Source organism: Alternaria conjuncta (assembly GCF_024043145.1).
Source record: "Alternaria conjuncta strain BMP 0040 chromosome Unknown scaffold_7, whole genome shotgun sequence".
Classification (NCBI taxonomy): domain Eukaryota; kingdom Fungi; phylum Ascomycota; class Dothideomycetes; order Pleosporales; family Pleosporaceae; genus Alternaria; species Alternaria conjuncta.
In genome coordinates this window covers 989,126-1,016,210 of record NW_026250096.1, presented here as the reverse complement: position 1 = coordinate 1,016,210, position 27,085 = coordinate 989,126, and the positions used below count along the sequence as shown (strand labels likewise).

The 27,085-nt window shown below is 51.5% G+C and overlaps 10 protein-coding genes across 10 annotated transcripts; 6 read left to right on the top strand and 4 right to left on the bottom strand.

The window, feature by feature from the left end:
- Positions 1-76: 76 nt before the first annotated feature.
- J4E85_005458 (uncharacterized protein) lies at positions 77-1,786 on the bottom strand (the record flags this gene model as incomplete). The annotated part of the gene is made up of 4 exons (XM_051469703.1): positions 77-693; positions 741-1,183; positions 1,230-1,552; positions 1,604-1,786. The coding sequence occupies 4 exons, from the start codon at positions 1,784-1,786 to the stop codon at positions 77-79; spliced, it is 1,566 nt and encodes a 521-aa protein (XP_051326534.1).
- A 493-nt stretch (positions 1,787-2,279) lies between these two features.
- On the top strand, positions 2,280-6,034 carry J4E85_005457 (putative NRPS-like protein biosynthetic cluster; the record flags this gene model as incomplete). The annotated part of the gene is made up of 3 exons (XM_051469702.1): positions 2,280-2,916; positions 2,966-3,362; positions 3,412-6,034. The coding sequence occupies 3 exons, from the start codon at positions 2,280-2,282 to the stop codon at positions 6,032-6,034; spliced, it is 3,657 nt and encodes a 1,218-aa protein (XP_051326533.1).
- Positions 6,035-7,555: 1,521 nt separating this feature from the next.
- J4E85_005456 (uncharacterized protein) lies at positions 7,556-8,971 on the top strand (the record flags this gene model as incomplete). The annotated part of the gene is made up of 3 exons (XM_051469701.1): positions 7,556-7,984; positions 8,035-8,909; positions 8,965-8,971. The coding sequence occupies 3 exons, from the start codon at positions 7,556-7,558 to the stop codon at positions 8,969-8,971; spliced, it is 1,311 nt and encodes a 436-aa protein (XP_051326532.1).
- Positions 8,972-10,224: 1,253 nt separating this feature from the next.
- Positions 10,225-12,709, top strand: J4E85_005455 (uncharacterized protein; the record flags this gene model as incomplete). Its single annotated transcript, XM_051469700.1, has 2 exons — positions 10,225-11,064; positions 11,363-12,709. 2 exons carry the CDS (start codon positions 10,225-10,227, stop codon positions 12,707-12,709), a joined length of 2,187 nt encoding a protein of 728 aa, XP_051326531.1.
- A 1,103-nt stretch (positions 12,710-13,812) lies between these two features.
- Positions 13,813-14,517, bottom strand: PTH3 (Imidazoleglycerol-phosphate dehydratase; the record flags this gene model as incomplete). The annotated part of the gene is made up of 1 exon (XM_051469699.1): positions 13,813-14,517. The coding sequence occupies one exon, from the start codon at positions 14,515-14,517 to the stop codon at positions 13,813-13,815; it is 705 nt and encodes a 234-aa protein (XP_051326530.1).
- A 329-nt stretch (positions 14,518-14,846) lies between these two features.
- On the top strand, positions 14,847-15,395 carry RPC19 (RNA polymerase subunit AC19; the record flags this gene model as incomplete). Its single annotated transcript, XM_051469698.1, has 4 exons — positions 14,847-14,951; positions 15,002-15,093; positions 15,146-15,222; positions 15,274-15,395. 4 exons carry the CDS (start codon positions 14,847-14,849, stop codon positions 15,393-15,395), a joined length of 396 nt encoding a protein of 131 aa, XP_051326529.1.
- A 156-nt stretch (positions 15,396-15,551) lies between these two features.
- Positions 15,552-16,249, bottom strand: J4E85_005452 (uncharacterized protein; the record flags this gene model as incomplete). The annotated part of the gene is made up of 5 exons (XM_051469697.1): positions 15,552-15,563; positions 15,623-15,730; positions 15,786-15,932; positions 16,088-16,149; positions 16,207-16,249. 5 exons carry the CDS (start codon positions 16,247-16,249, stop codon positions 15,552-15,554), a joined length of 372 nt encoding a protein of 123 aa, XP_051326528.1.
- A 267-nt stretch (positions 16,250-16,516) lies between these two features.
- On the top strand, positions 16,517-17,023 carry CWF14 (G10 protein; the record flags this gene model as incomplete). The annotated part of the gene is made up of 2 exons (XM_051469696.1): positions 16,517-16,822; positions 16,880-17,023. 2 exons carry the CDS (start codon positions 16,517-16,519, stop codon positions 17,021-17,023), a joined length of 450 nt encoding a protein of 149 aa, XP_051326527.1.
- A 4,187-nt stretch (positions 17,024-21,210) lies between these two features.
- J4E85_005450 (uncharacterized protein) lies at positions 21,211-22,605 on the top strand (the record flags this gene model as incomplete). Its single annotated transcript, XM_051469695.1, has 1 exon — positions 21,211-22,605. The coding sequence occupies one exon, from the start codon at positions 21,211-21,213 to the stop codon at positions 22,603-22,605; it is 1,395 nt and encodes a 464-aa protein (XP_051326526.1).
- A 1,775-nt stretch (positions 22,606-24,380) lies between these two features.
- On the bottom strand, positions 24,381-26,654 carry J4E85_005449 (uncharacterized protein; the record flags this gene model as incomplete). Its single annotated transcript, XM_051469694.1, has 1 exon — positions 24,381-26,654. One exon carries the CDS (start codon positions 26,652-26,654, stop codon positions 24,381-24,383), a length of 2,274 nt encoding a protein of 757 aa, XP_051326525.1.
- Positions 26,655-27,085: the final 431 nt, after the last annotated feature.

Genomic DNA, 27,085 nt, shown 5'->3' with positions numbered 1-27,085 from the left:
CCTTCCCGACACAGAAGTCGATTCTTAAGACTTCCGCCGATATGAAACATTGGCAACTGAAGCCATAACGCCTGCTTTACAGAGTGTACCGGAATAACGGCGACTTGTCGCCCATGTTCAAGAGCTCCTCATCCGTGTACTTCGCCCGAATCTCGTCTTCGCTAAGCCTCGCCTTCTTCGTATTGCCCCACTTGTACGACAACTCCAAGAGAAATGCGACAATAAAGCCGGTCGCGCCGAACGCGAGCGACAGTCCGAAGCCAGTGTAGTACTTGGGCTTCTCGCTCTCCAGGTACATGTAACTGCCGATGACGCCACCGATGTTACCGACGCAGATGTTGAAAGCAACGCCGATAGCACGACGGGACGATGGAGCAAGGTTGTTGGCTGCCCAACTGCTTCCGGCCGGCTGAATGGGGTAGATGCCCATACACGTCAGGATGATAGCAAAGAATGCCGGGCCGATGTTGCCACCCAGATCGCCATCGAATGAGATGACTACGGCGTACCCGATGAAGATGAAGGAGAGAGGGATGGCAACGAACGGCAAACGCCAGTAAAACCTGTCCGAGAGCTTCGCAAAGAAGATGGAGCTCAAAGCACCAGCCACGTATGGTGGAACCGTCATCAGCTGGGCGTTAGTGTTGTTGAAACCCATACTCTTTGTGATGGTAGGCAAGGTGAATTTCGTCCCTACATACAGTTAGCCAGTGTCTGGTCGTATTGCAAGTTAAACATACCATATGAGCATGCCGATATGCAAAGCAGGATGTATGCTTGCATGTACAGGCGCCAGTTGCATAGCACGGCCTTCAAGTCGCTCCACTTGAAGCCCTCTTTTTGCTCCTCTCCGAATCTTCCGCCGTCTTTGATGAATCGTTGGAGTTCGAGGAAGCGGATCTCGTCGGGTTTCAACCACCGTCCACTCAACGCAGGAGAATCGATCAGGAGGAAGAAGCACGAGACACCGAGGGCGACGGTTACAATCCCCTCCAAGATGAATATCCATCTCCAGCCTTCGTAACCCCCGACACCATCCATCTTGGCGATGGCCGCAGCAAGCAGACCACTGAACGCCCCAGATAATGCCGAAGCACAGTAGAAGTACGAGATCCTCGTCGCAAGGTCCTTTGGCATGTACCAGTAAGAGCAGAGATAAATCGCGCCTGGGAAGAATCCAGCTCTGTATCTCGTCAGCACAGAAACATCGCGCTGTGGCGTAAACTTACTCGAACACTCCGAGAAGAATTCTTGTAATCAGTAAACCGACGAAGCCTTTTACGACACCCATCATGGTCATGATGATACCCCAGCAGACGATGAGTATGCCGAGGTAGTACGATGGACGCTTGAACTTCTTCAAGAGAATGTTGGATGGAACTTCAAGAAGAATGTACGGCACGAAGAACACTGATAACACGATGTTCCATTGCACGCCGTCAAGACCCAGGTCTGTGACCATGCCCTCAATCTTTGCATTGCCGATGTTCGCTCGATCGATGTGGGAGATGAGATAAAGGACTGCAAGCATCGGCACCAAGCGAATGTCGACCTACAAATGATCAGCGGGTCACTCGACGTACAGCATCGGCGGTTTGCTTACCTTGTGGATTAATCTTTTCCTTTTCTCTTCCGTGTAGTTGATGTAAAAGTCCGCATCTTCAGGTGCCAGACCCAACACTTGGAAGTTGTCGATCTTGACGATCTGATGCGGCTTGGGCGAATCGATGGAGTCTGCCTTTTCATCGATGTATTGGATTTCGTGCTTGTCCATTGATGGAGACATTGTGATGAATGGAAAAGAGGAATGAAGTATACCAGGCTGACGCGAAACCCGGGATGCAATGATTATCAGCAATGTCGGATGCCACAAGCTTTATACACATGACACTGGTCGCGGCACACCATGTTGATGGCGGTTGGATTGCGGAGAAACATGTGGCACCCCGGTTTTTCGGTTTCCTGGAGAAAGCTAGTTGCGGGGAAAGTAGTTCTTGCACCAAGCCCGATCACGACAATCATCTAATCAGCTCCCTTGCGGATGGTTTTCCGAAGCTAACGAGAATCCGGTCAAATCAAAAGCGTTTCCGCCCCTCGGATGTATGCAGGTATGCAAGTCTCCACCTAACCCCAACGTTGTGGTCGAAACCGGGGAACGCAGCTGCACAGGAAGAACCGACAGATAATAATTCGACGATTAGCATCGGTTTTGACCTCTCAAAGCACAGCCTCTCTTTCATATCACTTCGAGCAAGCCTTTGTTACAAGCCACAATCACTATGGCACCAGCGCAGATAGCTATCCCTGCGCCACTACGGCCGTCAACACCACCATCCACATTCAGACGTGCGCGAGATGACCTCCTTCAACCGGACGAATCCTCAATAAAGACAGTCGATGCGCTCGTCCGGCATCGCGCGCGTCGTGATCCTCATGTCACCATCGTATCGTATCCGAGCTCTGGTGTTGACTTCGTGGATTATACCATGCAGCAGCTGGACGTCTTCGCGTACAGAGTAGCTCGACACTATCAGACCTTCATCCCTACAAGATCGGGTTCTGCGGAAACGCCAACCACAGTAGCCGTGCTCGGACCAAGTAATATGGACTACATTGTCTCGATGCTTGCGCTTACCAAACTGGGCCATACGGTACTTTTCCTTTCAACGCGTATATCTCAAGCAGCTGTCGACTCTCTCATCACCACCACCGGAGCCACCTATTTGCTGGCAGATTCACGATATGCGCGATCTGCAATCGACGCTCAGAGAGCCATACCAGGGTTGCAGATCGGCGAAATTGCCAGGCCTGACACTTACAACTTTCCTGTTGAAGTTCATGCAGACACCCGCCTTGACTACCAACTCGACCATACAGTCGAAGCCTCGAACAACATCTACATTATACACTCCAGTGGTATGTTCTATCCAACAGTCTGTTGATGTTTGAGCTAACGTGAGGAAAGGCTCTACCGGACTGCCGAAGCCAATATACCAGCCACAGAGAAGTGCAATCGCCAATTATGCCATCAGTATGGACATGAAAGCATTCATTACCCTTCCGCTGTATCACAATCACGGCATTTGCAACTTCTTCCGCGCGATATACAGTGGCAAATCCATCCATATCTACAACGCCGACCTGCCCTTGACCCAATCTTATTTGGCTACGATATTGAGGCAGCATAGATTTGAGGTCTTCTATGGTGTGCCTTATGCGCTCAAGCTTCTCTCTGAGACGGATGAGGGAATCGAGCTATTGAAGCAACTCAAGATCGTCATGTACGGAGGGAGTGCCTGCCCAGACGCGCTGGGCGACCTATTGGTGAACAGCGGCGTCAATCTTGTCGGCCACTATGGGGCGTAAGTTTCATGTGATCACTTACAGCAAAGCCAAGCTTACGATGAGCAGCACTGAAGTAGGCCAACTCATGACATCCTTCCGACCTGCCGACGACAAGGTATGGAACTACGTTCGCGAGTCGCCGAAACTATCGCCGTATCTTCGATGGGTATCGCGCGGACCCAATCTCTACGAATGCACGGTTCTGCCGGGTTGGCCAGCGAAAGTCGCCTCGAACCTACCAGATGGCAGTTACGCCACGAAAGACCTGTTCGAACCACACCCTACGATTGAGAAGGCATGGAAATACATTGCGCGTCTCGATGATACAATCGTATTGGTGAATGGCGAAAAGTTCAACCCAGTCATGATGGAAGGAACGATCCGGTCCCATCGAGCTGTAACCGAGACGGTTGTCTTTGGTTCAGGTCGACCATACCTTGGCGTTCTTGTGGTCCCAGCAATCGAGGGCATGCCGAAGTCGAAAGTCGTGGATGAGATCTGGCCTGTTATTGAGGCTGCGAATCAGACGGCCGAAGCGTACGCCAGGATTTCCAGGGACATGGTTCAGATCCTACCTTACGGTTGTCAATTTCCGCGTACCGACAAAGGCAGTGTGATAAGACAACAGTTTTACAAGCAATATGCCAATGAGATCGACAACGCATACGATACCGCTGCATCAGCTCAAGGAGATCTTAAAACATTGAATGTTCCGGAACTTGAGGACTTCTTACGTACTGTCCTGGCCAAACAGTTGACGCAGGCAGGGGAAATCGGACGTACCACAGATTTCTTCTCGCTAGGCCTGGACTCGCTGCAATCGATCCAAATCCGGACGGAGATTCTCAAGAACGTCAATATCGGTGACAAGAAGCTCGGCCAGAATGTGGTATTTGATCACCCTTCTATTGCATCTCTCGCCGCACATCTCGACAGTCTTCGCACCGGGCAAGAGGAACAAGTTGTGTCGGTCACTGCGCAAATGCAAGACCTTATTGCTCAATACAGCAACTTCGAGCCCATTGCTAGACGTCAAGCTGCGCTTACTGGCGCGACCGGTTCGCTTGGTGCTCATGTTCTTGTACAACTACTCCACCGCTCGGATATTGACATAGTTTACTGTCTTGTACGAGCGAAAGACTACAAGACAGCAGCTCGCCGGGTTCGAGAGTCTCTCATACAGCGAAAGCTATACCACACCCTTTCGCTCTCGGGACGCAGGAAAATACAAGCCATACCTTCTGACTTGTCCGAGCCCCATCTCGGCTTAGACGATGCGACTTATGCGCGTGTTGCTTCAGGTCTTACCAGTGTTATTCACTGCGCATGGAGCGTCAACTTTAACAAGAACCTAATGTCATTTGAAAAGGACTGCATTGCTGGCGTGCGTCACCTGATTGACCTCTGCCTCACTTCATCATCGACCAAGCCTGCATCCTTCGACTTTTGTTCTTCGGTCAGTACCGTCGCACGATGCCCCGATACGCGCACGCCTGAGCGATTAGCCGAGCTTGACTGGGCTCAGGGCATGGGATACACCCAGAGCAAATGTGTTGCCGAACACTTGTGCTTGGCTGCAGCGAAGGAGACTGGTGTCAAAGCGCGAGTCCTGCGCGTCGGTCAGATCGTCGCGGACACTGTCCATGGCGTGTGGAACTCAACTGAAGCAATACCTCTCATGATGCAGTCCGCTCTTACTGTCGGTGCGCTACCTCGACTGCAAGAATCCCTAAGCTGGACACCAGTCGATGTTATTGCGAAAGCCGTGACGGAGATCTCGCTCAGCGACGCTGGATCCATAGTGGCAAATGTCACCAACGCAAAGACCTTCTCTTGGACCGACGATCTACTTCCAGCCCTTCGAGAAGCCGGCCTCCAATTTGATGAAGTTGAGCCCAAGGAGTGGGTGCGCAGGCTTCGCGAGTCCAACCAGGATGCGGTAGCGAACCCACCCATCAAGCTTGCTGACTTCTTCGCATCCAAGTACGACAAGGACGCTTTCGGTCCTTCGCGTACATATGATACCACTGTCGCCAGAGCTTTCTCGCCTTCTCTTGAGACAGCGCCTGTATTGGATGCAGCCTTTGTGAAGACATTTGTCAGACAATTCCAAAGTGCTGCCTGGCAGATACGTACTACTTCGGTTGCGAAGCCGATGAGACGCGTTGTCGTTGTAGTTGCCGGGCCTTGTGGTAGCGGGAAAAGCACTGTCGCACGACGCCTCGGCGCTCACTTCAAAGCACCTTGTATCGAGGGCGACGAACTACACACCGAAGAAGCCATTGTATCGATGGCTGCCGGTACACCCCTCAATGACGTCGCTCGCGCCCCTTGGCTTGCGCGCGTTAGACAGCGAGCGCTCGATACAGTGACCAAGGAAGATCAGGGGCGCGTATTCGTCTCCTGTTCGGCTTTGAAGAAGTCATACCGGGATCAGTTCCGGGTTTTGATGGATGAAAAGATACAGGTTGTGTTTGTGGACTTGCAAGTCGAGCCGGAAGAGCTTGTGCGTCGAACGAAGGGAAGAGGTGGTCATTACATGAAAGAGAATATGGTGGAGAGTCAAATGGCCATCTGGGAGACGGCTGATATATCTGAGACGGATGTGATACCTGTAGATGCTGGACAGTGTGTTGAGGAGGTCGTAGAGGAGATCTCCGGGTTATTGGAGGCGCACGATGTCATGTAAAGCGCACGCCTCGGGGGCTGTATTATCTTCCAGTCCATACACGCAAATATTTAAAATCGAGTGGACCAAATCCTCAGTTGTTCCCATATTGCGATGCTGTAGACTTCACCGCACGTGAGCAAATGCAAGCGAGCGAGCGATTTCAACGACGAATACATAGTCATCCAGAAATGGACGAAGTATGACGTGCCGCCTGTACTAATTTCTTTCTTTTATAGACGCAAGCCAAGGCAATGAAAGCCCTCTAAGAGCAGACCCGTGCGAGCTCTACCACTGCGGCACCCTCTACCCTTGAAAGCGACAGTTCGCAGCCGCTCATCCACAGAACGCACAACCCCAAGGTGGAAAAGTATAACGAAAATATGACCGGGCGCGGCAAAAGTGAGGGGGAGTCCCTACAAAACAGTCGAGACCGTCCTAACTTTGTCCAAGATCCATGGCGTACGGAACCTCGATGTCCTACGATACCGGATGACCACCGCCCACATCCCCATTCAGATTCATTCTTTGGTAGTCCTCAAATCACATCGGGACCAGCGTATGCGGGGTATGGGCAAGCTCCTCAGCCCGATGACTACGGCGCAACGCCTTTCCCTACAACGCAGCCATATACGCAAGATTCTAGAGCTTTCTTCCACCCGCAGCCAAGTTTAGGAGGTCAATTCGAAGACCAAATCAGGTCTCGAAAGCCGAATCGACCTAAGAACTTGTCGAAGTCGCCAGGTCTGGTGCCGACTACAGTCGAATTACCTCAAGAGTCAAGTATACGGTAAGTGACAATTTGAGAGCATTTGCCCGGAAGGCATAATGACGACGCAGTAGTCCAATGTCAGGTATATCGACAGAAGAGACGCCAGAGCCTCGAGGCGAGTTCCCTAGTACACCTGCGTCGAATCAATTTACCACGTTGGAGGAAGAATACGCGACTCTATATCACCAGCGTAATGAAATTGGTATAAGGATGGAGGAGATAAAGAGAAGCTTTACTGCGGAGGAGTACACTGCTTTGATGGCAAAGCTGGATCCGCAGAAACTTCCGACGCTCAAACCGTGGTCTAGTACTACGGATGGTTGAGCGAACGGTGTAGAATTCAGTCTGAAGAAAGTACAAGGTCGTTCCAACAGCAGCTTTTGATGGACTCGGTCTCTCAAAGAATTCATACTCGATGTCGTACTCGATCCGTATCGATGTGAACGAACGCTGCTCTCGACATCTAGGGAGCGCCCATCTCTGCGCGTGTGTGTTTGAGATATTCTACTATTCGTTATATACAGTCAGAATTGATCGCAGCACTCCGGTTGAGACTGCTGAAGCTCTTGTATCGCTGCTTCGATTGATACTTGGATGGCGTGCCCTGATTACGACGAGGATACAAGCCGTCCCTGAGACCCCTAATCGCTACAAGCGAGATGGTCCAAGCTCAATCCCGCGGCGGCGTGGTGGGTGGAGCTCCGAGCATCAACACGCCGAAGCCAGCCAATTCCCTGCCGACAACCGCTGTCCCCTTCCACGTCGCTGCCATGCTCTCTGGAATTCTCATCTTCAACCAGAAGGGTGAGAACCTCATCTTTCGCGCCTTCCGCAACGACTGCCGCCCGCGACTTGCCGATGTCTTCCGCATTCAGGTCATCTCCAACGCCCAAGTACGCTCGCCCATCCTCACCCTTGGCTCCACCACCTTTAGCCATGTCAAACACGAGAACATATACCTGGTCGCCGTGACTAAGAGCAATGCCAATGCGGCGCTCGTCTTTGAGTTTCTGTACCGCTTGGTGGGATTGGGAAAGGCTTACTTCGGCAAGTTCGACGAGGAGGCCGTCAAGAACAACTTCGTACTGGTCTATGAGCTACTGGACGAGATTCTGGATTTTGGATACCCACAGAATACAGAGACAGACACGTTGAAGATGTACATTACAACTGAAGGTGTCAAGTCGGAAAGGGCAATGGTAGGTCACATCGAGCGCGACCAGAGCAACAACAGCTGACAAAATCACAGGAGGACTCCTCGAAGATCACAATGCAAGCAACCGGTGCCCTTTCCTGGCGGCGGGCCGATATCAAGTACCGCAAGAACGAAGCCTTCGTCGATGTCATCGAGGACGTCAACCTGCTCATGTCCGCGACGGGAACAGTATTACGAGCCGACGTGAACGGACAGATCATAATGCGCGCATATCTTTCGGGCACACCCGAGTGCAAGTTCGGTCTCAACGACCGACTAACGTTGGGCGAAGATCATCTACAACAACCGTCTGGAAACAAGGCAGGCGCGAAGGCTACAAGGGCAGCAGCGGGAAGTGTGACGTTGGAGGATTGTCAATTCCACCAATGCGTGAAGCTGGGCAAGTTCGATGCGGACAGGATAATATCCTTTGTTCCGCCCGACGGCGAGTTCGAGCTGATGCGCTACCGAGCGACTGAGAACGTCAACCTGCCTTTCAAGGTGCATGCCATTGTCAACGAGGTTGGCAAAACCAAGGTCGAATACAGCATCGCCATTCGCGCCAACTATGGCTCCAAGCTTTTCGCGACAAATGTTGTCGTGCGGATACCAACACCCCTCAACACGGCGCGCATCACCGAGCGGACATCACAAGGCAAAGCCAAGTACGAGCCGGAGCACAACAACATCGTCTGGAAGATACCGAGGTTCACGGGGCAAAGCGAGTTCGTCTTAAGCGCTGAGGCCAGCTTAACCAGCATGACCAACCAGAAGGCGTGGTCCCGACCACCGCTCAATCTGAGCTTCTCATTGTTGATGTTCACCAGTTCGGGGCTACTTGTGCGATACCTGAAGGTGTTTGAGAAGAGCAACTACAGCAGTGTAAAGTGGGTGCGCTACATGACGAGAGCGGGTAATTATGAAATAAGGTATGTTTCTCCTGCTCCACGACTCGATCACACCCATCTCACGTATATCTACCAGGTTTTGAGCATTGTTATTCTGTACATTAGCCTGGATTTACACAGGTATTATTGCATTGCAGGCGTCATTGAGCCACTAAAGATATCCTTGAGCACAATGAAAGTAAAACATCAGCTTTTTGAGTATTGTTCCATCCGTGACCAGAAGCTCAGGCTGATCGTTAAACGGACCAGCCACGGTTCTCTAAGCTTTGATAACCTTTCTACCGTCTTCACTTCCGACACCACGCGCGCGCGAGTCTATGTCGAAGTGCAAACTCTCGACTTGGAGTCTTTAAACCCCATACTAAGTGGTCATAATGGTGAACTTCCTCAGAAGCATTGAAAAGGCCATATTGAACTGTCCATTTGACGCGGCTTCTACTCCGGGTCTCATTCGGGCTAGCGCAGGCCGACTGGTCCTTCCACATAGTCGTGCCTGCAACCTCGAGGTGCGTCGCATCGCAGCGTCCCCTTTTCTCTCATCTCCACTTTCGAAGCCGCATGAACACACAGCGCGCCTTCTGCTGGCACTAGGCATTGACGCATTTGGAGAAGTCGCGTGTATGATGACACCGCCAGTAACACGTCCCCCCGCATGCACGACTGGTGCTGCGACGCGCAGCATATGCACCAAAAAATGGGCCTCATCTTCCTGTGGTCCCGCTTCCGCTATGGGAAAGCGATGGACGCTCGTCAAATCATCTCGCTACGTTTGCGCACTTCATGCTGCTTCAAATCCGAAGAAGGGGCTCGACTCTCTTGCTAGATCCGCGTACAGATCTGTGAGGGGCAGAGGCCTAAACAAACAACATTTCGAGTCTTTCATTCAGAAATACCAATCGGTAGTATCTCGGTGCCGCTATCCAATAATGCACCCCAGTCTCGTCAATCAAGCAGTTCGTACTGATTGATGCGATACTCGAACAAGAGGGTACATGAAGTTATCAGCATCTCTGATCTCACCAGCATACGATCAGGAATCACGAAGCTAACAGTAAATTGCGTAGCGGTACAGGTCAGAAAATGCGAACCTATCTATATTATGTAGCAGGCCGGACGACGATGCAGCTTGCAAGGATTGTTGCCGTATCATAACGCTTGATGTGTCGACCCCTCATGCTGTGCCGCAGCCACAATCTCAACCGCTGATCAGCTGTCATGTGAGTAGCAAGAGTACATCTATCATTCCGGTGGGACATTCCTGGCAGTCACCGGCACATTCACAGAACAACTCCATTGTTCTTCCGATCTCTGAACAAGCTTTTACTGTCGCTTCTCCATGGAGGGTGTGGCTGCCTTCTCGTTGGCATGTAATGTTATACAAATTGCCGAACTCTCTCGAAAGATCATCGCAACCGCAAAGGAGATCCAAACTTCTCGTAACGGCTTACCGAAAGACCACGAAGATCTACATAGAGCCGTGGAGATCCTACGTCGAGATGTTGCGGACCTGCAGCAGAATCACAACGGCGACATTATCCAGAGTCTCGCTGTTCAAAGCGAGGTCGCTATAAACGAGCACATAGCTCTCTTGGATTCGCTTCGACTGAAGGGTCCCCGTACCTTCCTTCATGCCTCGGCTGCAGCATTCAAAGCACGGCGCAAGCAGCGCCAGCTGTACGAGTCTCAGGCAAAAGTTGACCGACTATCAGAAGAGCTTAAGGCGCACATTGTCATGACCCGCATCCCGAACATAGATCGCAATGTTGTCCACCTTGGCGATAAGATAGCGTCACACAACTTCTCCATCGACCATGACATGAAGATCATCGAGCAGCACCTGAGCAGGGTTCGCAAAGTAACTGAAAATAACTCGAACACCGCGAACGCTACAGCAGAGCTCGTGGTAGAGTTACAAAGATGGCTCAAAGATCAACAAGATTCCCAGGCGAATAGGCAGTGTCTACACGCACTCTATTTCTCAGAACTCAGGAGTAGAGCCGATCAAGTAAAGCGAGCGCATGAAGACACGTTTGGTTGGATCTTCGATGGGGCTGGAGACCTGTTTGGATCTGTTCACAGAAATAAGTTTAAGAACTGGTTACGGCTGGACGATCCTAACAGAAACGTGTTCTGGGTGTACGGAAAACCTGGTGCGGGGAAAAGCACTTTGATTAAGGTAAGTTCTTGAATATATCGAATGTCCGGTTCGTACACTAACTTCATATCCTCGCATCGGTCAGTTCATTACTACTCACCCGGATCTGAGATTGCATTGTCAATCCTGGCTGGGATCACGCTCATTGCTCGTCATCGACTGTTACCTCTGGAGACAAGGAACGATTCTGCAACGGTCACTCAGGGGATTGTTGCAGTCAATACTCTACCAGGCTCTTAAGGAATGCCCTCAGCTTATCCCGAAAGCTTTTCCACGACGCGAATGGACGCACGCCGGGACAGATTTTCAATTTCCACAGGACGTTTTGTGGAATGGCTTCCAGGATCTTTTGAACTTGGCGCCGAGCTTCAACATATTTATGTTGTTCATCATCGATGGCCTCGACGAGTTTGACGACCGTGCAGAGATACGTAAAAATTCGGCGCCGGATGTACAAGACTTACTACGGCTGCTTCGCGCTATACAGGCAAGTCCTTCAGCAAAGCTTTGCGTGACTAGTCGACCCCTAAATGAGTTTGAGATACATTTGGGGAAGGATGGAGACTTCTGCATACCCATACACGACTTGACCTCAAGGGACATCAAAGCATACACCGAAGATACGCTGAGGAAACACCCTGCGTTTGCGCAACTCGTATCACAGGATCCTGGCTATGCAACCCTCATCACAAGTATCACCTCCGCTGCGGAAGGAGTCTTCCTTTGGGTCTACCTCGCATGCAATTCTTTGCTCAACGGGTTAACTAACGCGGACCGTGTTTCTGACCTCCAAGGGCGACTGATGCGTCTTCCCCACGAACTGGATGAAATGTACATGCACATACTGTCAACTATTGAGCCTGAGTATCGCAGAAACACCGCTCGCTCACTCTTACTATGTACAATGCCCGAACAGGAGACACTTCTTACACACCATTACTTGGACGATGAAAGTCGCAAACAGATATTAGATGCCCCGAGCCTTCAACAGTTCATGAACGGTGAAGACGTGGTATTATTCGCGGCCACAGTTCGTAGAAGATTCAACGCGCGCACTAGAGGGCTGTTAGAATTCAGAGCCTCCCGACGGGGCTATCAGATCGATGAGTTTCGTGGAGTCCAGCACGAGATATCAGAGCTGGGCCTCGAATGTGTCGGACTAGCACACAGATCTATGGCAGAACTTCTTGACAGAAATGATATGAAACACCAGATCATGGCCGAAGCCGGTATGGCATTCGAAATGCCTGAGCTTTATGCCCAAGCATCGATGGCCGCTCTCAAGGCAGAGGCATCTATCGCATGGACGCTTGGTTCGACTCAGGATAGTGGGTATCACTTCGGGAAGAAAGATCCAAATGATGTGGAAAAAAATCTCTGCACTTTACTGTACAATTTAGTGCGAATTATGGAACAGACAGAGGAAGAGCAGATGAAAGCACACTGGTCCAAACTTGACGATTTACTCAATTTCCCATTCACACAGGAGATGAAGCTCAAGGATATCATCATGGGCATTGTCTCTAAAGAGTTCTATCCTAACACTTTCGCCGTGGGTCTCGCCTTTTGCGCACCCAAATATGTGTCGCTTATGTTGCGACATGATCCAACTCTGATCACGACCAGATCGAAAGCTTGGCCACCTCTGCTAGTGTCTCTACTATAGAACTTCTCGACGAAGTCGTGGTCAGTTCGTCGACATTACGACATAATAAAGATACTGCTCGAGCATAGCGCCGATCCAAATGAACCCTTTCAAGGCACCACCCCATGGATGTGCTACTTAGAAAACGTGCTGTATTATTCTCTGTCAAACCCCGGCTCTTCAAGGTTACCTATATTATATCTACTCGTTCAGTATAGAGCCAACATACATATCACTTAGGATTAGCTTGGATGTCCTCTTAAGGAGCGCACTTAGAAGGATAAATGTGTCATTCCTTCGTTCACAGTCGCCGGAACAGGCTATCAACAGAAAATCCCAGATGCTGTAACAGCATCTTTTCAACTCAGCGCTGCTGCGGTTTTATACCATGTACTAACAGGAGACGGGAGTTCAGCAAAGAAAACGAACGTGCCCGTACCAGTACCAGGGTAGTTACCATCAGTACCCGAGCAAGAACAGGTTGAAGTAGTATTGAAAGGACAAGACATTTACAACTTTTTAGGCCGTTAGAAGAGGGTGGTAATAGAGGGCTCTTAATAGCATAACGCATGATTTCGAATAGCAGAAACCAAGACTAGCTTCGCTCTTAAATAAACTTCAGTGAGGATAAGGAGACAATGTTTGGCGTAACAACTAGGTTACTAATAGTCCAACTTTTCGAATGTAGTTATAGCCTTCTCAATACATGTACAGACTGTAAAAGCTTTCATGGTGCATCACAGGTTGTAGCAGATGCAGTACGATATAAAGATACTACCGAGCGTTAAGTCGGTATGCGTGTGCATGCTATACGCTATACGATAAGTATCAAATTTCACAGTCTTCACAGCACCTTCGCCTACGAGAGCTAGGGAGTGGAATCTAAAGCTTTAGTTCTAGGATCTTGCCGCGTCGATACGTGGCTGTAGCATGTGGACTATAGAGCACGGTGATGACAGGTTAACCGGGTAATGACTCAATAACCCAACGATGTATGTATTAGTACACCAAAAAAATGGACATGACGGTCTTTAAAGCCGCTACATCGTTGTTAGTAGCTTGCGTGGCTTCACGGCATGGTTGCAGGGTTACGCTGACAAATTTCTTTCATGACCTGCCTAGTTTCAATACAGCACGCCCTTTGTACTCCTGACCTCGCCCTCCCACTGCTTCACCACAGTGGTTGCGTGCCTGATAGCAACTGCAAGCGCCTTAAAGGCACTCTCTGCCCTGTGGTGATCGTTGTCACCGCGTATGCAGTCAACGTGGAGGGTGGTGCCCGACGCCTGCGCAAAGCTTTGGAGGCAGTGCGGGATCATCTCGCAGCTCAGATCGCCAATCTTCTCCCGCTTAAGACCCAGCTCAATGATGCTGTATGGCCTGTTCGACAGGTCGATGACAGCGCGTGACAGTGCCTCGTCGAGCGGTGCGTATGCGTGTCCGAAGCGTGCCAGACCCGTGCTTCCCTGCAGCGCATTCTTGAAGGCGGTGCCTAGCGCCAAGAAGGTGTCTTCGCTCGTGTGGTGGTCGTCAATGTGCAGGTCGCCCTTGCACCGTATGCGCAGACTCCAGCCAGCGTGCTTGGCCATGGCGTGGATCATGTGGTCGAGGAAGCCGATGCCGGTGTCGACGGAGATCTCCTGGGATGTCGACTTCTGGGTAGCGTGGTCCTTGTCTACCTTCTCGCCATCGCCGTTGAGACTTTTCTTGTCGTAGGCCGCCCAGAAGTCGCTGTGCTCGTAGGGTGAGAGGTCGCCGCCATCGATGTTTATCGAGACCTGGATCTTCGTCTCGTTCGTATCGCGGTTGAGGCAGCAGGCGCGCGGCATTGTGGCGATCGTGTTCGTAAGATTGATTTCGGCTGGCTTCGGGGGTGTTGGTAGCTTGTAGAGCGGTCAATGATGGATGGCAAAGTCGAGGGACAAAAAGTTGAAGCGGATGCAGAGGGGCTTCCCCACGCCCCACGTCATGGCGCCAAGCAATATAGGGCTGGAAAAGTCTGGCCAACCAACGAATCGCCGAACCAAAGTCCGCCCCAAAATTTTGATATCGCGAAGTCACGTCTCGAACACAGGATCGTCATTCAGACACAGTCATATAAACGCGTTATCTCTCAACCGACATCGGCTAGTCATTAAGAGCAAGGAACAAGATCAAAATGCCAGGCGCAACAGAAGAACCCACGCAGGTCCCAATCTTGGATCCTACCTCCGAGAACAACGAGGAGATTGATCCGGCGATCGATCGCGACAGGATCAGAGTTGTACGTACGGTCTGAGTGATATAGAGAAACGCGTATCTAATTTGTCTTAGCTGTCCGGTGCGACGGAGACGGCAGCATCTTTCCAGTTTGATGGCGAGGACCACACGCTAGGCAACGCGCTGCGATACATCATCCATAAGAAGTAAGCCAAACCTCTCAGCGCATAGATGAATAAATCGCTAATGGTTTCATAGCCCTGATGTCGAATTTTGTGGTTACTCCATTCCGCATCCCTCGGAAGCCAAGATGAACTTGCGCATCCAGACATACGGTAGGTCATACACGCGCTGCTAGATTGATCTCACAACTAACACTTCACTAGATGGTGTAAGTGTATACACCGTGCTGGAAAAGGGCCTTGAAGATCTCATGGCCATGTGCGATGTTGTCGAGCAGAAGTTCACAATTGCACGCGATGACTTTGTGAACAAGATGGAAGAGTAGGGCCGTAACACGCCTATAGTTACGAAAGTATTGCATTGCTGGCGTTCAAGGATAGCATGGTCAACTGGCGAAAGGAAAGGAAAATGGTATTGTCTTCAGCTATATACACCGAATTTTGTTCTTGGTTGTCCCCGGACTTTGGTGGTAATGGACAAATCAGTTGCGACCCTATACATGCGCATTAGCATATGATTCCGCGAGAGTAATAACGCAAAGAGTGAGCGTACCTCCAAGAAGCCGTTGATGAAGTTGCTTGGTAGCCGGGCCTTGGGATCCTCTTCCGCGCGGAAGTATTTGAGAACGTGTGACAATTGTTTCCAGAAGTTGAGTGTTTCCTGTACGATTATCAGTACCTTCCCTACTATCAAATCGTGTTGGTCCGTGGTGTACCTGGAACTCCTGATGACTGTTGAACAACAGCACATCTACTGTTTTGAGTTGATTCACGTATCGATGCCGCTCGAATTCCTGCCGCATTTTCGTCCGAAGCGTGGATACGGGCATGTTCAGCGAGTACATGGTCTGGATTTCGGGAGCCTGTAAAGTCATTGTCAGTCCAGGTTCCATGTCCTGCTGCCCGCTTCTCCGCATCCCACGCTTTCCCTCCCTCATTCCAGCTCTCTCCGTATACATGCTGTATCCAGACCCCAAATTCCTTTCAAAAGACTTGTAATCTCCGGGAGTCAACGTACCGATCGGAGCCAGTCCCGGTAGCTGTGAATGACCCTCTTCTTCGCATCAGTCCAGTTGACCGCTGTGCCCGCATTAGCCTTTCCATTCTCCCAATGTTCCGTGGGCGTGTTCGACTAACAGGAGCGCGTGCGCTGAGCGAGGTAGGTGGGGTTGATGACCATGTTGGCGGTGTTGGAGAGCTTCCAGTCGTCTCGAAGCCGGAGCTGGAGTGACGATGCGGCTCGCGGGAGTGGAATGCCAAGGCCTGGCGTTAGCGCGGATTTTACTCCCGGCGCAGTCGCGAAGTTATCGAAGGCTTCTCTCTCGAAAACACGAATACCGTCAACGTCTTTGCAGCATACTCCAAGCTCGACCGCATCTGTCGCCATAATCGATATTTCACCTCGCGCCAAATTCGCAGATTTCGGCTTGCTATAACCAGCCCAACCATGCCTCCAGTCCGTACCGCACGCGCTTCGCGCAAGGCCCCGCCGGAGGGCTTCGATGACATCGAGGACACCCTGCTGGAATTTCAGAACAAGATGAAGGACGCCGAGAACGCATCGCACGAGGGCAAGAAGAAGTACGAAATGACGTGGCCCATCTTCCAGATCACCCACCAACGCTCGCGCTACATCTATGACCTATACTACGAGAAGGAGGCCATCAGCAAGCAGCTCTACGACTATTTGCTTAAGAACGGCTATGCAGATGCCATGTTGATCGCCAAGTGGAAGAAGCAAGGCTATGAGAAGGTAAGTCCATTCTATATAGGTAAACTCCCTGCTTGAATCAAACTAATTTGTGAGTAGCTATGCTGCACGCGCTGCATCCAGACCAAGGAGACAAACTTCCGCTCGACCTGCATTTGCCGTGTCCCCAGGGATCAGCTCAAGGAGAACCAGGAGATTCAATGCGTGAACTGCGGCTGCAGAGGGTGCGCCTCCAGCGACTGAGCAGTATGACGAGGGGAAACTGCGAGGACAGACCCATACTCTGATTAATAGCGATAGACGCTGTCTACATTCTACGAATACTGCCAGGGAGGATACAAAGAAGCGCAATCAAGCGCACACGACAGAACCAGGCGCAGTCAGCAGGTAGACTGCTACAAGATACTGAAGTTGGCTGCTCATACCGAATGGGCCGCCAAGATGAGTTTAAGAACACGGTCACAACAAAAGCATAGGGTGTGTCTATTGACCAGAACATAATAATTCAAATGTTAACTTGTATACAGAGAAAAGTGAGTGAATGATGGTGTCCCCAACCTGGACGCCTGCAACCTGTGGGTATACTTGAACCATTACGCAAGTCGTCCAGTCGTAAGGGAAGACCCAGTCTATGTTTGATATCCGCCTGCCCGCAACCCATTAACCAAAACGCCTCTCCAGCAACTCAGAAGGCCGAGCTTGCGTCGCTCATCCGCTTGTAATTGGAATTGGTACTACGTTGTGAAGATCTCCGGCTCATATCCCGACCAAATCGCGATTCCGGTAGGGAATCCAAAATGCCCTGCCGCCGAACCCAAGCTGTGGGTGGTGGAGAAGGCCATAGTTCTGATATCTCGGATCCCAAACTCCTCCTGGCCAATTCGCTATGTGTTAGTCGGAATGGGCTAGCCCCATCAATTGGCGAGTCTCGACCGGAGCGACCCTTCTCCGATATGCTGCGCGCGGGTGTCTTTGGTGCCGCGCCATCGTCCTCTTGGTCTTGATTCACCATTCGGATGTACTCTCTGCTTTGACCGAGAACCTGGGCTTCTCTGTGCCGGCCGTCAGAGACATGAGTGCTGAATGCGGACATGTTGAAAATCTTGCTTCCTCTTCGGGTGCTGTCTAATGACGGCAAACGTATCATGTAGTCTTTCTCTGGGGCCGGAGGAGGTGTTTGCAGAGTTTGCCTCGCTTTCCGCGCTTTTCGTCTGCGCCACCAGAATGCGGTGAAGATACATACCGCACAAAAGGCGATCATGACGGGTATCATTCCAAGGCCAATTTTTGTCCCGAGAGTCATTCCTGGTCCCCCTCGTGCTATTGAGTGTGCAGACGGTGTTTCGTTTTTCATGGCCGATGGGACCGCTGGCGGCGGCGGCGGCAGTGGTGGTGTCGACGAGTCTACGACGAGTGCTCTTGGTAACGATGCTGACTGCGCTGAAGGGCGCGTGGGCCTTGTGCTTGGAGTGTTGGGTTCGAGATTTGACATTACTGGACTTGCTGTATTTGCGCGTGCCCATACATGGGGTATATTAATGATAGGACTCATGTTGGGTGTCGATGTGTGTTGGATAAAACGAAGTAAAGAAATGTTTCTAGGTGTGGTAAAGAACGAAGGTAGAAGAAATGGCCATGCTATGTCCAATATCTTTTTTTAGTGAGTGAATTAGTGATGCCGACGAGGTGTCTCTATCATCGCATGTCGAACGCAAACCTGAAACCAAGCAGATAAAGGTGCCTTTGTAGAATACAATGGAAGCACGGTCAAGCACCGCCTACCGTGCTTTCGAAGACAATCACCACACTGACCACGGGATGATTATCGATTTTGCGCGTTCCGCTTGGTCCCCCGGTGGTCTATGATGAGACGCAATTTATCCCGACCATAGTCGTGCGGCACTGAATTCGCATGCAACTGCTACATGGTGAAGCCAATGACTGCTGCGTCGTTCCTTACTGTGCCGGTAAGTATACAAGAGGGGTTCACACCTGCATTTTCCAGCTCTTGGTACAGACAAAATCAATCCGTCCATACGATAACACTTGCATTCGCATGAACATGACAAGTATTTCTTTTGCGCGCATAGATTCTCGTGAAGTACCGACTCCCCTCAGCACATGCGAACGTCTAAACCCAAACGAACAAATGCCATCATCCCGTTCATCTCTCATTTGCTCAGACAAACGCAAAGATGAGATCAACACGACTAACACGCTGATTGATATCAAATTGCCACATACTCGAAGAAGTCGGAAGATCTAACAGTTCAACACCGATGGTTGGGATCTTGGAATGGCTAGCGTAATGCACTTGCGCTGTTTCTAGCGCTTTTTGTTCGTCCTTCCAGCCAACCTAGGTACCTCTCATAAGGCTACTGAGCATGGCTTCTCAAACGCCCATATATACTCGACAGTCTTTTGTTCGTCGTTCTTACATCCGAACAGCCGGAGAACATCTCCTCATGGTGTTTTTTTGCTGGCTGAAACACAACACAGAGATGATCCCCGAGCTTTCCCCACGTTTCTCGCCGCACCTGCGTGCACGAAGATAGAGAGCTGATATATATGCGCCCACACAGCGTGGAAAATGCCAGTCTTTTGGGGAGACGGAGCCGATGGCCCATCACTCGCTTTCAAAGCCAATCTGCGCGATAGCGAGATGTTGCTCTAGCAGACTACTCACGGCTAGTGTTCCTCCCTTCGGCCGCCCTTGTAGTAATCGCACCCTTGGGTCCTCTCTTTCATATTGCGGAACCATGAGTTCTAGACGCCATTAAGAATTGCTGCTCATCGAAGGTGGAGTCTGGAATGCTATAAGCAAGCATACTTTCGACCGGTCACACAGGTTCTAAACGCAAGGAGCATCCCACAGCGGTGACATGATGAATCGTCGCACTGTCGCAGAAAATCAGCTTTCGCGATATTGTGTTCACGGCGCAAATCAGAAGTGACGAGTATCATGTGCAGCAACGTTCAGGTTATGTACTCTTATGAGTATCGCTCTAAGATTCGTCTTACTGTACCCTTGGGAAAGCTACCTACCTAGATAAAACCCGCCGAAGTCAAATGCCATGATTGCTTTCAGTATTTCCATCCTCTATATTATCTTTCACGGACTTGTGGTATCGATGGGCAAGGCTGCTAGGGCAGACTATCTTGAGACGCGATGAGTAGCCGGGACAGACACATGCTGTTTCAACGGAACATGACGACTTGTCGATTTCGGTGAACGATCACCTCGGTACCTAGGTAGTGACGCAATGTTGGCGAAACAGCCGCTTTCTGGCCAAGACATCACATCCGATGTTAGTAGCTATTTTGGAAAGATCAAACATAGCGGAACCTTGTCAAGATGTAGTTTACGCTACGCCACACATGCTGATACGCACGAGTGAGTGCTCACATATTAGGTTCTCAGCAAGCGATGCCTTGCCAACGCTGATGGCCACAGCCTGCAAAGAGTGGGTGGTACTGGGGCTCTCCCCATTCGTCATCCTCAATTTTAAGGGAGCAAGGCTGCCGCAACAAGACCGAAGCCGAGAGTGAGGCCAAGATGCCATGTCAAACAACTGGGGTCCGCTTGTTTCACAAGGCGCGTTCCAAGACTACCAACATTGGTATCGAACAAAGAGTGTACCGCCCGAGCGCATGGCTGGCATATAACAAGTAGAAGGCCTCGTAATCCAGAAACCTCATATTCGTCAAATCCAAAAAATACACATTCATGATGTCCTTTACTTCTGAGAAAACGCCACTACTCCCTGTCGTCGAACGCACTCTTGACGCCTATGTCAGGAACATGGAACAACGCCGTCGCGAAGGCATCGAGTACGCATTGCTGGTATCAACATTGCTGTTGACGGTCTTCCAATTCCTGGTACTTTACAGTGGCGACAGCCTCGTGCCCGTAGCTCTGGATAGCCGCTACTACGCCCTGTTGGCCCAGCTCGCGCGCGGCCTGCGCATGTCAATTCCAGCCAGCCTGCCCACAGCAGCCATCTTCTTCATTGTCGCGCCGTACCTGGTGCAGAAGGAGCGGGTTGTGATGACGCGGTACGCGATCCTCGTGTGTTATTTGATGGGGTCGACGCTGGGCGCGTTGCTGCTCTAGACGCGCAGGGGTTTTGACTCAACGTGGCTCGCGTGCGGATCGGCGGGCAGCGATAACGGCGGGAAGGCGCATCCTCCAACTTTTTGGGCAGCTTCCATCGCAAGACTCATTGGGCGCAGGACGTCAATTGAGTGAGTCAGACACACAAGGGATACAAAAAGATTATCGGGTATGTATGGTCCCAGCATTGGGCTCCCTCGACCGCTGCTGCCGCGAGAGTTCCTGGGTCATCGCAGTAGTCGCAAACAACGACTCAAGTGTCAACATAGCTAACATCGTCACACAGTGCAATTGATTGCTCATTACGTATCCCAAAATGCCCCTCACACGGCCCAACCCGCGATTCCTCGCCCGCACAAACCGTATCTTCACCTCGCAAATACGAACATACGCTGCACCCGGCGACGGCGTGATCCCACCTGCGAAGAAGAAGTATGTTCCGACTTCAGGCACATACCCGCTCGGATTCAAGGCTGGAAGTGCGCATGTTGGTGTCAAGGCGTCCAACACCCGCTTCGACGATCTTGCTCTCATCGCATCCGACACACCATGCGCGGGAGCGGCCGTCTTCACAACGAACAAGTTCCAAGCTGCTCCAGTCACTGTCAGCAGGGACATGCTGAAGAAGAGGAAGGGCGAGGGAATCCGGGCTGTCGTAGTAAATTCAGGATGCGCCAACGCAGTGACGGGACGTGGAGGTATCGAGGATGCTATCTCCATGGGCCATGAAACCGACAAGTGCTTCATACAAGACAAGAACGGGCAAGACGACCTGAAAGGAAGCCGGAGCATTGTCATGAGCACAGGTGTCATCGGCCAGCGCCTGCCCATTGACAAAATTACCTCGAAGATACCCACTGCATACTACAATCTCGGAGACACGCACGAACACTGGCTAGGCACCGCACGTGCAATCTGTACGACCGACACATTCCCCAAGCTCCTCTCCAAGACATTTTCGTTACCGAGCACTCAACAAGAATACCACATTGCGGGTATGACTAAGGGCGCAGGCATGATCCATCCCAACATGGCCACGCTTCTAGGCATAATCTGCACAGACGCCCCCGTCGCCCCTTACCTGCTCCGTCAAGCACTTGTCGCCGCCATTGGAAAGTCCTTTAACAGCATTTCCATCGATGGTGACACATCTACCAACGACACAGTAGCTATCCTAGCCAACGGTGCCGCCGGTGGACAGCCCATTACCTCAGCCGATTCCAAAGACTTTGCCGCTTTCCAAAAAGTCCTCACAGACTTCTCGATTGACCTGGCGAAACTGGTCGTCAGAGACGGCGAAGGTGCGACGAAATTTGTCACCATCAAGGTGACAAATGCCGCGTCTTACAAGGATGCTCACCGCGTAGCCTCGACCATTGCGCGCTCACCGCTCGTCAAGACAGCCCTGTACGGAAAGGACGCAAACTGGGGCCGTATCTTGTGCGCGACGGGTTACGCCGAAGGCGTCGACTCCGTTGTTCCCGAAGAGACGAGCGTTAGCTTTGTCCCCACGGACGGCAGTGAGGAGTTGAAGCTACTTGTCAAGGGTGAGCCGGAGCAAGTTGATGAGAACAGGGCAGCCAAGATTCTAGAGGCTGAGGATTTGGAGATCAAGGTTAGGCTGAGTGAGAAGGAAGGCGAGGAGGCTGTCTTCTGGACATGTGATTTTAGTCACGAGTATGTTACTATCAACGGTGATTACCGGACGTGAGAAGGGGTACATATGAAATTTTATCGAGCGATTCATCTATTACTGCAGATGGAGTGTGCATGCATCATGTTCCGTATTGTGGTTCCCTATGCCCAAGACTTCTGCGGATCACATCACAACCCTGTGAGCTTCTCTCTGCCAATACAAAAGCCAAATTTTCAAAAACTGCCACATACGACCACAGGCAAAGGACTACTCCGGATCCCGTCTGCTCTCCACACGATAAACCTTTAACCGGCGAACTAGTAGTCAGGTGGGTGACCACTGGCGAATAATCGCTGTTGTATGTTTTTTGCATATGCTCAAGCCTCTACTCTTCCCGGATCAACCTATAGTGCGCGAGTCTAAAGGAGGTAAAGCATGCGCGATAAAACTCGAAATAGTACTTTCTGCGAGAGTTGCCGTATGCGTACATCCGGCTCCCCTCAAAGGAGATAGATATCCCAAGGTTCACATTGAAGCACGTACGTATATGCCTACGAAGCCGTGTAGAAGCGCAGACCACGTTGCTATGCGGCGTTACTTCTTTTCACAACTCTGATTACTTCAACATTGCCGTGGGACGCTACGGGTATGTATGTACGAATGCATGTACATACTACTCCTACATGATGACTATGCATGCACGCATGTCCGCCCCGCCTCGCCATGCACGTTTAGTATTGGTTACCGCTGTCGATCGGGTAAGCGACTGTATACCGTTCCATGGAACGCCATCGTCTTGACCTACCGAGACTGCCGACATACGTGCCCTAGGGTCTAGCTGCGTGGTCCATTTGTGGGGCAAGTACAGACTAGAGAGTTGCGCTGCGTATGCAGGTGCATTGACGATCGTGGCTAGTGTTCCGGACTTTGGGTAGGTGAACGGTAGACCGATGGACCGAGGGCACGCTATTCTTGCTGCATAGAGAGGGGAAGTAGAGTTCCTTTTTGCGGGAGGAGGGGCATTGTTGGGACGAATGGCCTTTCGTTGGGAGGGAGTTAGGAGAAGAGGGGATGGGAAAAGCAAAGGTCACGGAAAATTATCTCGACGCGAAGTACTAGTGTGTATAGGCAGTCCACGTATCGTCATTTGGTGTATGAGTTCTGTTATTAGAGGCAGACTGGTCAGAAATATACGAATAAACATCAGATTGACGGAAGCGCATGTTTGTAACCGGTACCAAGCTAAGCAGCTCATGAACTGGGATGGAAGTAATCAGGCACATTGTTTAGAATCAGGTAACATGTTTAATTTGCTGAGCAAGAAATACTATGGAATCCGCTGCGTTCAGGCATGTTCTCATTCTCGTCGATATCATAATTATGCCATGTAAAAATGACCATCTCTGTTCGAGTCCAGTAGCCGCCTCAATAGATCATTACGCTTGCATCGCTCAAAGAAACAGGAACCCAGAACACCGTAGTAGAGACAGTGACAGGGGCAATATGTACGTCCGCGTGGCCTTACAACGCCTCGCCCAATAAGAAGATATGTCGAATTAGACGTTAAGAGTAGGAGGGCCAGCCGTTGCTATCGTGGGTATCGTTGGTCGTTACATCGTGAGGCGGAGTTATCCAATGGATAATCCAAAGTAGGAGGAGTCGAAGTGATGATCTTGGGCACCGTGATATGGAAGGCCAGGAGGTAAGAGCTAAAAGATGTAGTCGCAAGATGAGGGGTATCGAGAATGGCGAAGAATGAGGTATCCAGATCCAGATGATGAGATCCAGGGGTGGCGTACAAAAGTAATGTTGAGCCAAAAGCCAGTTATGATGGCGGGGTGGTAGTCGATTTAGAATCGAGTAGTAGAACTACGAGCCAAGCTTGGTCTCGCAGACTTCTTCTGAGGCGATCCGTTGGGAGCGACGGCCAAGGTCCTTGCTCCAATCTTCTCAAAGCCTTGAAGCAGGTCAATACCTGGTTCAGACTCGTCACTGTGCAACAGATGGAAGATGTCCTCGTCATCCTGCTGTGGCTGTTGCGGCTTTGAGGGAACGTGGAAGGATTGAGGAGGCGTAAGACCGGTGTGTGCGTTCTCTTTCTTCGGCTGGGGAAGAGCGAACTCGGACAGAGAGGTAGATGCATTAGACTTCAGCACGGGAGCCTTGATGGGCGACATCTTCTTGGCAGGCGAGAGGTCTGGGATGTTGAGGAAAGACGATGACATCTTCCAGTTGGGAGTAGGTGAGTTGGTCATGTTCCCCTTGGCGCCAGTAATGTCGGCGAGAACACCGCTTGTGGTGACGGCACGTTCGAGGCGGGGGCGCTTGGCTGAACGCTTGAGGGGGCTCTCGTTGTAGCCAAAGTCCCCAAAGATGTCAAAGGTACTCTCGAAACCATGTCCGACGAGGTTGACGTTTTCTTCGTTGGGGATAGATACAGCTGGGCTCCAAGCTTTGTTGTCAAGGAAGGAAGTGTCAACCCACATAGCAAGGGTCTTGTCTGGTGAGCCGCCTACTAGTTCTCGCATCTTGTTACGATGGTTGCGTAGATTGGTGTTGGGCGATGCAGAAGCGGGTGGAAGAGCAGGCCGCTTGAAGACAATAGCAGGGGTAAGAGGATCGAGAACCTTGGTACCCTGGCGGACCGGCGAGGAGATGGCAGACTGCTTGTGAGACCTAGGCTTGGTGGGAGAATCGTAAGAGGAGCCACGTATCCGGGCAATCTCTTCTTCAGCACGTCCACGCTTAAGGTTGGGACGATCGAGATCCGCCTCGGAAGTGAGTAAAGGTCCCATTGGGTTACCCTTGGTTGCAGACGATTCGATGGACGAGTAGTAACCGCTGTCACCGAGACCGTTGAACTTGCGCCGGCGTCCGCCCGAACGGCTGTTGGGTGCGAAGTGTGGAGCGCGTGGCGGTGTGTCCTCACGCACTGAACGAGATCGAGAGACAGGAGGAGGAGGTGATGAGTGGATATCAGCTGGTGGAGGCGAAGATGGCATCTGACGGGGCGGTGGCATGCTAATAGGATCATGGCCGTCATGCGCAGCAGGGTCAGAGCAAGGGATGGTAGCTTCGGAAGAAGGTAGCTCGGCCTCTTCCGGAAATTTGCTCGAGTCAAATCCCTTTGTCGAACTCATGGGTGGGAAGCTAGCCGACATGGATGTGGAAGGACGCGGGAGATCACTAGCATATGCCGGAGCAAGGGACTCTGGAGGTGCCGGTCGGCGAACGGGCTTGACCTTGTGGTACTGCTTCTCGAATCCAGCATTAATGACCCAGTAGTGGCCTTTTCCAGGGTCGTCCTTGGGGCGTTCTTGCTTGGAAAACGATTTGCTCAGACTAAGGTTGTGGCGGATGCTATTTTGCCATCCAGTCTCTTGGGAGTTGCGGTAGAAAGCGAATGTGTCGGAAATCCATTTGTAGATCTGCGCGAGGGTCAACCGACGGCTCGTTGATCTTAGAATAGCCATGCCGATGAGCATCGCATAGCTGTAAGAAGGCTTGTTGCCGTCGTCCTCAACGGTGGGCATTTGGTCTGGGTTGGGTAGCGGTCCGTCCACGTCTTCGATCTTGATGTCCTTGACGAACTTCTGCTTCTTGGTGATGTTCATATTGGTGCGGTCGCGTAGCGGGGCGGCGTCCATCAGTGGTCGCTTGTTTCCCTGCTTCAGGGGTGGCTCTGCCGCTGACATGGCGGACATGACGGGGCCAGAATAGTAGGCGTTCTCCTTATCCATGTGGGACGGATAGCCGGGCCAGTACTGGAGTTCGCCGACCATTGGATCTGAGTCCTGCGAACGCGCAGCCTGGGTCTTCTTGGTGGGCGCGTCGGTGCGAAACCACTGCTCTTGCGGCGGCGGTATCTTGACCGTGTTGAGGCCCTTCTCGGTAAGGGCGCTGGGTGGAGGCGAGCTGGAGACTTGGCGGGTCTTGCGAGGCGATGCTCTGGCGGTGAAGGGTGCGGGAGGGGCGAGGAGGGTGTTTGAGTTGTTGGACACGTCGGTGATGGACGTGAAGGCGTCGAGGTCGCGTGGATCAAAGGCGTTTGCTTGGTGGTGGTCGTGAGGCTGTACAGGGTCTTGAAAAATCTGCATGGAGTGTTGTCGACGCGCTGCAGCCATGGCGAGACTGCGCTACAAGGGCACCAACAGCCTTGTATAGTCTCTCCAGACGCTTTGACGCGTGAAGTCGCGTCTAGAAATCCAAAATGGGTCCGTCGAGGCGACTAAGCACGGTCGGCAGGTGCGGTGTTGACTAAGATTGCGGTGACGAGGGCCAAGTGAGTCGTTGAAGGGGCGGTAAGGTGCAGGCTGTCAATTGTCGGAGGGAGTATGCTGCCTGTCATGTGCGGTGCAATTCTACGTGACTTTGTGAGAAAGGAGCGCGTTTGAGGGAGGGTGGGCTGCTATCTAACCTGTGCTGATGGGATGAGGCAGCGGAGCAATTCGCTTAAGGGCGCTAAAAAAGAACCTCTGACGACAGTAATGCCGGATCTGCAGCGGGAGGGCGGTGTGCGTTTTCTTCTGATAGCAAATAATGGAGGAATGCGGCG